This window comes from Protopterus annectens, chromosome 8.part0 (assembly GCF_019279795.1).
Source record: "Protopterus annectens isolate FY-2018-M chromosome 8.part0, PAN1.0, whole genome shotgun sequence".
NCBI lineage: Eukaryota > Metazoa > Chordata > Ceratodontiformes > Protopteridae > Protopterus > Protopterus annectens.
In genome coordinates this window covers 89655877-89670314 of record NC_056741.1, presented here as the reverse complement: position 1 = coordinate 89670314, position 14438 = coordinate 89655877, and the positions used below count along the sequence as shown (strand labels likewise).

At 38.0% G+C, this 14438-nt stretch overlaps 1 protein-coding gene across 1 annotated transcript in view; it reads left to right on the top strand.

The window, feature by feature from the left end:
* LOC122808664 (CD209 antigen-like protein E) overlaps positions 1-14438 on the top strand; it is a 242928-nt gene that overhangs the window by 59697 nt on the left and 168793 nt on the right. The window contains exon 2 of the mRNA XM_044079640.1: positions 7957-8103. Within this exon, the coding sequence (XP_043935575.1) occupies positions 7957-8103 (147 nt within the window). The remainder of the gene's footprint in view (positions 1-7956; positions 8104-14438) is intronic.

Sequence of the window (14438 nt, the reverse complement as noted above, 5' to 3'; positions counted from 1 at the left end):
GAACATTAACACTAACGACTATATTTAAAGGGGATGTTGGTGAGATTAACAACATTTACACCCAAAATGCATCCAATGGTTAATACTTTTATATCAGTTTTTTGACAAACAGATTAGAGAATTGTGTAATAATGATACAGGTTCTAGATATCACAATTTAAGTAGAGAAGAATGTGATACCCTAGTTAAACTTAAGAGAATGCAGTCAATTGAAATCAGACCTGCTGATAAAGGTGCAGGGGTGATTGTCATGGACAAAGGGTTCTATAATACAGATGGTTCAGTTACTTAGTGACCAGTGTACATATGTAAGAATTAATGGGACAGAATTGAAAGCTATTATTGACAGTGTCCTTTTTCATTTTTTACTTAATTATAACATACATGATCTCAGCAGACTTATTTAATTATTTCACTACAGAAGCTCCACTTGTACCTATTATATATGTAGTACACGAGGTTCACAAGGATGCCATGAACCCACTAATGAGACCTATAGTCTCGAGTAAAGGGTGGGTGAAAGAGGCATTATCCATTTATGTTAAGAAATGTCTGCATCCGGTGTTAGATACATATGAGCACATACTAAGAGACACCAAGATGTTTTTACAGAATTATTATAGTAAGACCAAGGGACTAATGAATGAATACTATTTTTGTGACCCTTTATGTGACATCGTTATTTACAGTTATCCCGAATGATTGGGGCATAGACAATATCAGACACCTAGGTACAATACTGACTTATACTGGCAGTAAGATCAATTTGATTTGCAATTTACTGGACATTATTTTAGAGAATAATGTCTTTGTCTTCAGAGATCACTATTACGTATAAAAGATAGGTGTAGCTATGAGCATGCCTTGTGCCAATAGCTACGCCAGTCTTGCTTTGATTCATTGGGAGCTGACATTGCTTTTACAAACCAGTGAATATAATCAATATTTGCTGTGGTATACCTGCTTTGCGGATGACATTTTCCTTCTATGGGTGGGGGGCTCTGAACAACAGCTAAATGACTTTTTGGAATATTTACATGCCACCACTACATTCTCAAAGTTTACATGTACTTTCTCTCATGGGAGCATAGAGTTCCTTGATGTAACAGTTAAGAAGTCAGAGGCCAGAAAACTGGAGATTAGCCTCTATAGGAAACCTACCAGGAGGAATGCCATAATCCATCGAAGAAGTATACACACCAACCACATTAATAGAAATGTCATGAAAGGTCAGATTTTGAGAATCATGAGCCTGGATAATAATGAAACACAGCTCACAGCAGCCCTGAATAATCCCAGGAAAGAGTTTTTAGAAAGAGGTTATTCTAAACATGAATTAGACAAATGCATAGAAGAATCACTGCAAGAAAGGGAGAAGCTTATTTTGCACAGCAGGCAGATTCTGCACTAGATATAAATAGATCAGACAATGGGAAACTTAGATTCCCAATTTCATTTGCCAGTGATATTAATGTGTTTTGTGAGGTGTTCAGAAAGAACTGGAGCATCTTGACAGCAGTGGATGAGCTTAAAGAGGTGTTGGAAGACACCCCACTGTTCTCCTTTAAAAATAAAAGATGCCTTAAACAACAGCTATGTTATAAAACACAGATAGCTCTGCCGCCTATTGCATCTTCAAGGTTAGGAACTTACATATGCAGAAATTGTGCAGCATGTAAATTCATATACTCTTTCACCACTTTTAGACATACATACAGTCAGGCAGTAATTCAAGCCAAATGCTATGCTGACTGACGAACTAAGAATGTTGTGTACTTCAGTTTCTGTGTAAAATGTATGTTTTTTTACATAGGGAAGCCAAATAGAATGCTTAAGGAGCGTATATTAGAACACAATAGAGATATCATTACTAGAAAGGAGAACAGTACATTGGCCAAGCATGTTGAGGCAGAAGGGAGAGACCACACTTTCATGTTTTTTGTTCTAGAGGTTATCAGATAAGGGATAAGAGGGGGTGATGTGAAGAATAGGACTGAAGCAGCTGAGCAAAGGTGGATCATTAAACTCAATGCAGACACATTACCAGGCATAAGTGAAGCAGTACCACTGAAACCATTCCTCAAAACCAGAGCAATCAGACATTAATTTATATATCTATATATATATATATATATATATATATATATATATATATATATATATATATATAGATATGTGTGTGTGTAGAGAGAGAGAGCACTTTAAAATGTGTAGCTAAATGTGAATACATGTTCTTTTTTTTAAAAGTTTTTTTAAATAATTTTTAATGCGGTTTTGATAAATTAAATGTTGGTTGTTTTTATGGAATCTTACCAGCAAAGTGAAAGGGACACTTTAAATGCCTTAACTACTATCAATTAATGGCTGATTGATTTTTAAGTGTATAAAATATGTAATTCAGTTGTTTAATGCTGTCTGAGAAAGCAGTCAGAGACTGTGAAAGCACTTACATTTTGTTGTTTTTATATGTGTTTATATTCAGTCGTAGTGGACAAGGCTTTATTTATTTTTGTACTATTGGCTTGCTTTTCATTAGAGCCTGTCCTTTATCCAGAACTCTTGCTGTTTTGTGTTTTAAAACACACACAAACAGAAATACAAATTAACAAACCTGCACTATGGCACCAGGACCATAGAGCGAGGGGGAGGAAGCACCCTCCCACACACACACTTTTACAGCTGCAAGACCTGTGTTAGGTCCTAACGGAGGACTCATGCATGCATCGCGTGAATTTTAAACACAAATGTGCCTGGGAATCACTTGCCATTTATTTATGAAACTTGCTGCCAGGCTCCATTTAAGCTGAAACTTGTATGTTCATATCATTGCTGCCAGAGATACTGTAAGCACTGGCATTTATCTATGTTATGAAACTGCTGCTAGGCTCCATTTACTCTGTGTGTGGTTCATTTACTCTAACTGCTGCTGGGCTCTGTTAATGTGTGTGTGATTCGTTTACTACAGCTGGGCTCCATTTACTCTGTTTTGCTGAAACTGCTGCTGGGCTCCATTTACTCTGTTTTGCTGAAGAGCTCCATTGTGTGTGTGGTTCGTTTACTCTGTTTTGCTGTGACAGATTTTGAAGGCTGTGAAAGAGAAGGGAACTGTGTCTAAATATGAGATGTGGAAGGGTTACACTATGCTTTTTCATGTAGTAGAATAGATTCTGTGCAGAGGTAACTAGCAATCTGATTGACCACTCTTTTCCGTGGTATTTGTTTTACTTTGCAGGTACATGAGTTGGACCAGTTGGACCCCTTTTCAAGAGTCATGACCTTGTTAAAATAAAATTAGTAACAACACATGCAATGGAAAATGTATATAATAAGACAGCTTTAAGGAAAAGAGCATTATTAAACTCAGGTAATAGAATACTGTAGAAAGCAAGTCTTAGGGTGGTAATTATAGTCCCAGGGTTTGTATGTGCACAAGATCAAACAGTGAAGAGCACCGCTACATCTTTATGCAGATATGCTCAGCACTAGTTGATGGCATTGGCTATATGAAAACGAAGTGCTGCGCAGATGTACTCACAAGCTAATGGTATGTCTGTAAGTTTGTAAAATGCATAAAAACTAGTTGACAATTACTTTCAACTATATGTATATCACTGTTGGTCAGTTGAAGAAAATAGTACTTAGTTCAGCTATGTAGTAGTGAATTAAAAAAAAACATACAAGGTGTTATGTTCTGAACGCATGGGTGTCCTTATGTCGATACACTGCTTGTGTCTTTATAAGGCTGTGAAGGGGAAGACAGGGCAGCTAGAAATGGGGTTGAGAGAAAACAAGGTTGTCTCAAAAGGAAAACGGTAAGAAGGTTGTGCGAGGAGGGAGAGCAGGTGAGGAAAGCACAAATGGTTCCAGCTCTGTACTGAGGTAACACTGGCATTTAAATATACTGATCTATGTGTGCCAAGAGTATGTCAAGGAACTGCTGAAGTGTTCTTGAGGCATAAATGTGAAAAATGCACAGCAATAACCCAAGTTTCTCTCTGGAAGGTCCTGTGGCAAGTATAGTGAGGGATGTACAAGTCTTGGTGTCCAGAGTTTGTTATAGAAAACCACATGTCCTCTCAGTCCTCTTCTGTGAGCCATGCAAAGTCACTAAAGCCCTTAAAATATTCTTGTCCAATCTAAACCTATCAAGGATTTCTTGGTCATCAGAGTCAAACTTTGCCTACACTTCCCATACATGTCAAACAGAGTACCTCACTGACCCTCTTCAAATGCAACCTTGATGAAGTGGATGGGAAACCATAAATTTGTCCTAGGGGTTCCACCTTTGTCCCTCATTGTCAGGGGTGACAGGTGCAGACTGAGGTTTCTTTTTTTTTTGGGATAAATTGTTGGCTAGGCTTGTAAGTGCCCCAGGGCCATTAGCCTAGTAACCTCATATGATCCTATACATCTGCAGCATTTTTCCCTGGGCCTCTTCTGAAAATTGGCTTTGTTCAAAGTTGGACTTTCCCGGTAAACAAATGTTAAATAAAAGAAATTACCAGGAGATGAAAGCTTCAGGGAAAGAGGAGTTTAGTGCTGCTTATTCCAAGCCTTTTTGCATTGTTAGTAGCACAACAGGTAGTAGCTTTATTTTTGATGCAGAAGGCTGTGGGTTCTACTCCCACAGTATACAGATGGATCAGTGATACTGTACTGTGTTGTACTTTAAAGGGAGTGGAAGCTGCAGTCCTGTGACAGTCCTCCTTTGGAGGAGGTACCTAGTAATTATGAACCTGTTATCAGTTTGCCATCCATTCTCTATTGCAGTATTACTAGCTTATCAGTTTTTAATGTAACATAAGCAATTTATTCTTCAAGGGCAACAGCCGCTTTATTTGTAGATGAAAAATGAAATATAAAGTTGTTTCCTAGCAGCAATCTCATCATTAGTTAGAGATCCCTTTAATTTGGAATTATTTAGATGACTGACTTCTGCAAACATTTTGCATGTTTACTGATACTGATGGATTGTAATGACAGAAGTTTGAGTGGCCTTTTATGGTTGACATTTTCTGAAATGGGTAGTATTTTCATTATTGGTTCACACATTTTGTTTCATTGCTTACTAGAAGACTGATCAAAACTACAAATTTAAAATGCATTCTAACATCTGGTGCTGTATTATACAAGGAATATAATTTAATACAATCAGGAAGATGAATCAAAGAATGCATACATGTATGTATGGCCCTAAAAATGTGTTTGAAAACAGCCCAGAGGAAAGTGTGAAAGGCTCAAAATCATGGGCAAATTTTAAGCTTTACTCTTGTTACCAAAGCAATGGATAAAGGTAAAACAGTTCACACCACATTACTTTGACCTGGCCAAGCCTTTTGATAAATCCCCTACTCGGATGTAGTACAAAAGATGAATAATGTAGGAGCAAACACTTACATCACAATCTGGATTGCAAACTTACTTACAGGATGCAGGAGATCAAAGTAGGGGAAGAGACCAGTCACCAATGGAGCCCCCCCAGGGTTCATAGGTTCATAGGTTCATACTAGGCTATCTGCCCTGAGGCAATTATAATCCTAGCCGAATTCTGTATGGCTTACGTCACCCCTTGATTTGAGTACACTGTGCCCTTTTTAAGGTTTAGTTTACTGTGCCTCTGTCTAATAGGTGCTGAGACTTTTTCTGTTTTGCATATACATCTCAAACGTAAAAGAAAATACCAAAGCGCTTTGGCCAACTAAGTTTGAGATTACGTCAAGCTAGGAGCAGTTACTGAATCTCTAAATGACTTGACCATCATGCAGGAAGATTTATCCCAAATAATAACTGGTGTCAAAATCATGACAATGCCCTCTGAGAACTGACCCAATTGTTTGGCATTTGGGAACTTGTGTGTACAGTGACCTAACTTTTGACCAACATGTGCCCAGAGTCATCAGAAAGCCTTTCCATATTGCGCAGCTTATAAACAAATTGATTGTGACTAGATCTAGAGATGTTGTTGTCCCCCTTTACAAAGTTCTCAGTAGGTCAATCATTTTGTATAATGCCCACTTTGGCATGTATCTGTCCAACCCCATGCAACAATTGAAAAACCTTCAGAGATACCTTACTAAAAGGATACAAGTCCTAAACAATAGGTCTTGCATGGACCACCTCAAAGATTTATTACTATACTCAGTATCCTACAGAGTGCTTAGAGGTGACATGTCTGGCATACAAGGCATCCTCCGACCTAATACAGATGGACCTACTGAGCATCAGCAAGTCAAATGGCATCAGGAATACTCAGTCCAGGTATCTAAACTGAATGTTGTGGAGATATATATATATATATATATATATATATATATATATATATATATATATATATATATATCACAGAGGCTACCACTGTTACAGAATAAACTATCCAAAAAAATAAAACAAAACTCATCCGTCCATATTCAAATGCAACCTGGATCTTAGGATGGGGTAATAGAAAATGTACTCCAGGATTGCACCTCATGCCACTAATGGATAGAGGCAGTTCCTAAATGCTGCATCCCTTACATGGGTCCCCTCAAATTATCTATGGTATGATCACAGTTATTCTCACTAGGGCTAATATACAATTGTCAGCCATGGGATAGGTAAGACCAATCAGAAAATGTTAATTCAAGCACCAAAAGAGAATTGGCTAAGCTTAAAATATCCTCCAAGTGAACCTATGTTGTGGTACTAAATAGTTCTAAAAAATTGTCCTTTTTAGATTATTAAGTGCCCCTCTCTCCCTCCCCCCCCCAGTCTTCAACAGCTTCCTGTGTCTATGACCCCTCCATGTGGGGGGCACAGCCCCCCACACCCCCACTACTTATATATACTAACTTTGAGATCTACAAAACAGAAAAAGATAGTAAACTCACAACTAGACATTCTATAGTCCCCTCACACACACATCACATATATATACAAACACCACCACTTTCAGCTCTTAAGCACTCATACTTTTACTTGCCTAATGTAACCCACACATACAACTTCCAAACACACTCACATGCACTCAAACACCTACCCAAAATCCTTACAAAATAGTCACTTACCTTAAATTCTACCTAAATTCACACACTAAACTGTACACCATGCACACATGTCATGTACCAGAAAACCATGACCATTAATTTGACATTTCCGGATTCGTGGTTATGCAGTTTTGCTATTATGAAAATTCGACTTTACCGTCTTGAAATACTGAAATTTGATATTTCAATATTTTGAGATTATAAAGTGAATCCATATATGTGTATATATATATATATATATATATATATATATATATATATATATATATATATATATATATATATATATATACACATATGTCTGTATGTGTTTGTGTAAAATACATGAAACGCAACCTATTTCCCATCATATCCCATGCCAAAACAACACTAGATAATCCCTCCAACTTTCTGACCAAGATGCCTTTCTCTTATTACCCACTCAGTCTATTTTTCCCTCTTTCCACTTAATATAGCAGTCCAATTAACTCTGCCTAAGATTCAGTTTTAATAATTACATTTTATTTTCCAGGAAGTAGGAGGTTAGCGTCAGATAAGGTTACTAATATTTGACGATGGAAAGAAAATAGTGGCTGCATGCAGCATTAGAAACGGGATAGAGATGGAGAGTAGCTTAGGGTATTTCTAAATTATTCAGTGACATTAGGAGGTTGGACTTTTCCATCTCTTAGCAAGTATTAGCTTTGACAGTAAAGTAAGAACTTGTTATTGATTGACATTATGGAGTACCTAAAAACATTTAGTTTCTGTAAAAACTGTCTCACTTTGTACTATGAAAAATGTATTTTAGCCTGTTGTACATTGATAATATTGATAAATGTGTTGATATTTATGAGATATTAAGTCAAGTGTAGCTGCACATTCCATAAGGTAAGCCATAATGTGATCTAAATCATGCAAAACAGATTTTTCTCTTTTTACCTTTTCTTCATAGGTACAATAAAGCAAGAAGCTATAATAAAAACTGAAGAAACTGTCAAGAAGAAAATTGATCTAAGACAGTCTGAAACATTTGCCAAAAATGGAGTCCTTATCCTCTGTTTCCTTCTTTTAATCCTGGCAATAGTTGTAAGCATTCTCTGTAAGCCACATTTATTTTATTTTCTGGTTTATTATGTTTAATGCTGTTGTTGTTGTTTGTCTTTCGGCTTTTCCCAGTTATGGGTCATTGCTGTGGAACACCGGTCCACTAATGATTGGCAGTAGATTTTCACGAACGTCGAGGTGCCAGCTCGACGTTCAACCTTCAATTAAGGCACGCCCATTTAAGCATGTCTTTTGAATGCCCACCCAACCACGGGGAGGACATGCAGACTCCACACAGAAGGCACTCCCAGCACTCCAGCCGAGAATTGAACGGGAAAACCTCTTGCTGTTTGGCAACAATGCTACCGCTGCACCACCATGGTGTTTGATTTATAATAATAGGTTAAAAATAGGTTTAAAAAACAGTCACCATTTTTTTCTCCAAAGTAAGAAAATGGGTCAAGCATGAAATGACAGATTTGCCAGAAGTCAGCGTTAAGACTCATGTTAGGCAGTATTAAGTTAATTATGTGCACGTAAGTAACTGTCTCTTCTCCCAGTCGTTCATGTTGCTCTGGACATATATGATATACATTGTTTGCCCTGTCTATCTCTGCAGTTTCACGCATCATATTTTGAAGCTAATTGTTATTGAGTAAGGAGTGGCTATCATTAGAAACATGACATACTGTATTTGTCAGACAGTAGATTAACATAATGGGGTATTGTCATTTGCTGTACCTGCTATGTTTATATGTCATTCATTGTCCTCATGCTTTGTCTCTTGAGTTTTTAGGCTTCTTCCCACCTATGAAGATATTAGATGCTGTACATATTACATTGGATGATGACTTCAAATTGTCTCTGAGTATGTCAGCAGCATGTGCATGTGAGGGTGTGTGTTTATATGTTTGCGTGTGTGCGTGTGTGTGTGTGTGTGTGTGTGTGTGTGTGTATGTGTGTGTGTGTGTGTGTGTGTGTGTGTGTGTGTGTGTGTGTGTGTGTGTGTGTGTGTGTGTGTGTCTGTGTGTGTGTCTGTGTGTGTCTGTGTGTGTGTCTGTGTGTGTGTGTGTGTGTGTGTGTGTGTGTGTGTGTGTGTGTGTGTGTGTGTGTGTGTGTGTGTGTGTGTGTGTGTGTGTGTGTGTGTGTGTGTGTGTGTGTGTGTGTGTGTGTGTGTGTGTGTGTGTGCTTGTGTGTGGACACATGCCTGAGTGCTGACACACCATCCGCTCTTAAATAATCTTGCATTTTGAGTAAAGGACAGATAAGTGGAATTAGTTACCTTGCTGTTGATGACTCTGTAAGGTGATAAAGTTGAGATGCTGTCATTTCCATGAAGCACAAAGCAGGGTGCTCATAATTATATTCCATGCAGACATGTAGCACAAACAGCTGTACATGCAGAAGTGCATAATATTGGTTCCTCAAGCTTCTTACCCCCCCCCTCTGCTTGGGCATATTTCACATAACTTTTCTGCTTCCCATATCACCCTCTTCTACTCACCCTGCAGAATATTTCTTTGACCTATTTTACTTATTTATTAACATCATCCCTGCCTATTTATTTATATATTTGATAACTAGGTAGTTGACCCTTAGAAAACACAACCCAGCTGTTATAAACCATTTCTCTGAAATGCTTAGTAATTTGACCATTCATTATCAGAACTATCTGTACTTAAATTCTGTTCTGTCACTGTTTTGAGGCCTTACTTCCCCAAGACTGTCTTCCATTTATGTTCTTTTTATTAACCTGTCTGTTTCCTGAGTCTAGTTTTATGTGCTTGAAAACTTTTTATGGACCATTATGGTGTGCCACATGGACCTTGAGTCATTATTACTGTTATACAGTTGTTCCTTTTCTCCTGTGTTGTTTTTCTGGGAACATTGTCCAGGTGATAAAGTCCTGAACTTTACATTTCTCCATTATTTTCATCAGGTTTTAAAATGTAGAAAATGTTCTACCATCTCCTTGCACCACTGACAAAATAAAAAACAATGCTATGCCGTTTGAGTGACTCTCCATGCAGAACTGGCTGATATATTGAAATATAGAACCTTCATCTTCTATCTTTGCCTAGCATTGTAAGCATATTGGGTTTAATGTATGCATTACCTTCCAATCAAACAATTTAAAGGTATTTAGTAGGCATACTGTCCAGAAAGCCATTAAGCACTCTAGCTGACACCAATGATCTAACTGTCTCATAGCATCGTGGCCTTAAGTAACATAAAGAAATCACTCATCAGGCAAATGACAGTTAAAGGAATCATGCCTTAAACTGAAGGAAGAATCTCTTTAAGAGCTCAAAGCATTCATACTTATTCATACTTACCACCAGCAACCTGCTGGTATCCAATAACTGCTATGAACTTTATTCTGCTACTAAAAGAAACGTTGGGCCTATACTAATCAGTTCCTAGTGATTTCTGATTTCTGGAACTTAGGTAAGACTAAAACATTGCACACATATTTTTTTATATATAGCTATTTTAACCACAGTTCCATTATGTTTTTGCTTATTTGCATTTATTTCTGTCTCTATATGCTGGGTAGGCTTGAATAAGTTCTATGTGGATCAATGCTTTACTGCAGATAACAAGTCATAAATAAATAAGTAGTAAATAAAATATATAAAGTTCACCTGAAGTATTTGCTTACATCTTCTATGAGTGTAGTGTATTGTTTTATAAACATGACTGCCTAACTATCCCCAGTATCAAGCAGTCACCCATTACTTCAATCTAAACTCTTCCCCATCTCTAAACTACCAACATCTTTAATTAATCCATCTAATGTCATTCAACATCTGGCCGCTACATTTCTCTTCCTACAAGTTGACTAACATCATTGAATTTGATTTAATGCTTGGAATATAAACCTTTGTTTTCCATATTTCTAATAACGTATTATCTTTTTCTGGATGATTAATAATCAATGCCATTAAGTTGTTGGAAAATAATTCGTTATGTCCTTGTCTGTAGAGTGCTTCTCTGTTGAGAAGAAGGAAGTGGGTGGTAAAAATAAAAAATATCTTCAGAAGACGTTCAGAACATCATGGCTTATAGATCATGCCATGAGGCTTTGTTTCAGTACTGATATTAAAGAAAAGAAATACATAAAGGAGTTGTCACATAGTACAACACTAGCCATTGCAGATGCTAAGGAACGCATTTATATTGCCTGCTCAGAAAGGTTGTTTTCTTTCTGACCTTTTTATAACTACTGTTACTTCTACCACATTAGCAGTTTGCCAAAACTCAATCAAGTTAAAATCCCTGTTCTAAATATCTTGGTATGAGGCATTTATCTTCCATGTGAATTGCTTATCCTAAGTGTAGGGCTAACACTGCAAATGTAGGTTGTAATAATTATACCCCTAACCTTCTGGCTTTTAAGAAACATCTTTGTACATTTGTCTATAGACTGGAAAACATGCACTGGCTCAAACTAGCAGGACTTTATTAAAACAAATATCCTTGACCAGATAGTGCACACACCCACCAGAAGTCCAAAGATTCTGAATCTGGCACTCGCCATTTTGGGAGAGTGCTACCCCTCCCCAAGTGTCACATCATCACTGGTGAAGTTGTACCACAAAGTTATCTCCTTCAAAAAACAATCGACTCAGTAACCCCAGCAAACCCTGTAACAGCTAGGAACTATTCCAAAGCAAACTACATCCCATTAAGTGATAGTTTGTCAAACTTCAATGGGCCTTTCAACCCTGACTTTACACCAGCCTGTGCGTAATTGTTCACAGAGACCCTGTACAAGCATGTAAAAGGCTGTATAGAGGCTGCTGTACCTACTAAAAGTAATCCCTCCAAAAAACTCTAAAAACAAACCGCACTGGTGGAATCTTATCCTTAACAGGTTTTATGGCAAAAGCAAATAGAAGTTATGGCTAAATTCATGAAGAGCAACTCCCATAATGATAGGAGCTCTCCATTTAAACTAAGCAGGAAACTAACAGGACAAATTAAGTCAAGCAAGGCCAATTACATGGTAAAGATAGCTTCACAGGCTAAAGACAACCACAAGACCATCTAGGCTATATCCAAAACCTGAAAAGGCAGCACACATTAGTGTACTATACTGGTGGTCAGTGGTACCATCTTAACTGAGCAGAGCGACACAGTGAATTTGCTGGCTGAAAAATTCAGCTGAGACTTCACTTCCCCACTTCCCTTTGCCAGACCTCATGAAATATCTACTAGAATAAACCCCAAACTATTAACAGGGAGCAGGTGCTGCTGACACTCACTAAGGCAAAAACATGATCTCAAATGGGCAGGCAATATCCCAGAATGCATCTGAAATAGCTTGAAACATGACCTATCAAGACCAATTAAGTCACTTTTCGACTATAGCCTCAAAACAGCCTTTGTACCATGAGAATGAAGGACTGCAGTGGTTATTCCACTTCACAAGGGTGGACCATCAACTAGCCCAGGAAACTACAAACCTGCTAGTCTGTCTCGTCTAATGTGCAAAGCCGTAGAACAAATGATCATGGAAATGATCAACAAAGGCATGAGGAGCCCTCATTCACTGGACCAAACCAGTCTGGCTTTGTCAAGGGAGGCTCATGCCTACTAAACCGTGGACTTCTTTAAAAAGATCACCAAGGCAATGGATGAGGGGAAAATAGTGCATACCATCAGCCTGGACCTGGATCAGGCATTTGATACAATACTCCACTCGGATATAGTTGACAAACTCACCAAACTGGGCATAAACCCCTTCATAACTCATTGGATTGCCATTTGGCTCACAGACAGGCCCCAAGAGGTCAGGAATGATGAGAACACCCCCACTAAGAGATTGTTCACCAGTGAGGTACCTCAGGGTTCTGTGCTGGACCCAATCCTATTTATCATCTACTTTTCAGAGGTAAAGACTAATATGAAGGGTCTTTGGCTGACCTAGTTTGCAGATGAAAGCAAATTAGGAGCCATCATAGATTCATCCGTGGCACAAGCATCTTACAAGCTGGTCAAACACAGACAAATGACTGGTGCCAAAGTTACGGAATAAAACTCAATGCCAAGAAATGCGTTATAGTGACATTTAGGAAAACTGCCACCCTAGATAATTAGTCCATCAATAAGACACCCCTAAAAGCTGATCCGATAGTCAGGGATATGTGAACATATGTAGAGAGTAATCTGATCTTTGATCAACATGTGACCAAGGTAGTAATAAAATCATTGTATGTTGCCCAACTTATGAGTAAGAGCATGGCATCCAGGTCTAAAGAAGTTAAAGTCACACTTTATCTGGTCCATTTCAGACCAATTATTTAGTATAATCTCCCCTTTGGCTTGTAGCTTACTAGATATATGCAACTGCAGGAATGACTTGAAAGGTTCCTTATCAGGAGAATCCAGGTATAAACAAATTGTGGTATTCAGATTGCCTTGAAGCCCTATCTCTATACTGGGTCTCCTACAGGTTACTGCGAGGTGATCTATGCCTGGTATAAAAGGCATTCTTGCCTTCTCATGGACCTTGTGCTCATCCACAAAAGAAAATGCATTACAACCATTAGATTTAAGGGTTTATATTTTGTTGTTTCTTAAATAAGACATGTTGGCAAGACAGATATGTGTCTAAGAGGATTCCCATGGTTTGGAGCAGGCTCCCCATCCATATGAAATAGAGTCCATCCCAAACTCTATTTAACAGTTGGATGGGAAATCCTTTTCTATATGTTGTGCCTGCTGTAAAACTTGACTTACATGTGGCAAGTAGTACAGAGTGTTAAGGCTGAGTTACAAAGGTCTAACCTTTAACACACAGGAATAAAGCTGTGAGCTTTGAAGAAGCTGCTTCCTGTACACCAAGGCCCAAGTCCCTCAGTGTTCATTTGTCTACTGTGCAACACTCAGCAACTGACTTAACCAGGCAATGCTCTGGGCAAAATGGTCTGGTCTTGTCAATGATCTCTAGCACCACATTCCTAGTACTTACCTATGAATCAATGACTCAAAATAGGTGGAGCCTTAATTAAAAAAGGAGACATCTATATTTTGCTGCCCTTTATACTTATCACTTAATGCTGAGCTACATTTTTATGTATAAGCAACATCTGTGATTTCACACAGATTTTACAGCATTTCATTGCATTTCTTTAATACAAAACATCTACCCAGTGCACTCCAAAAATTCAGTGATTTATACAAATGATTGTTGTGTGTTCAAACTCAAAAATGCATAACTGGGCACAAGTCACCATGGCATCCAGGTCTAAAGAAGTTAAAGTCACACTTTATCTGGTCCATTTCAGACCAATTATTTAGTATAATCTCCCCTTTGGCTTGTAGCTTACTAGATATATGCAACTGCAGGAATGACTTGAAAGGTTCCTTATCAGGAGAATCCAG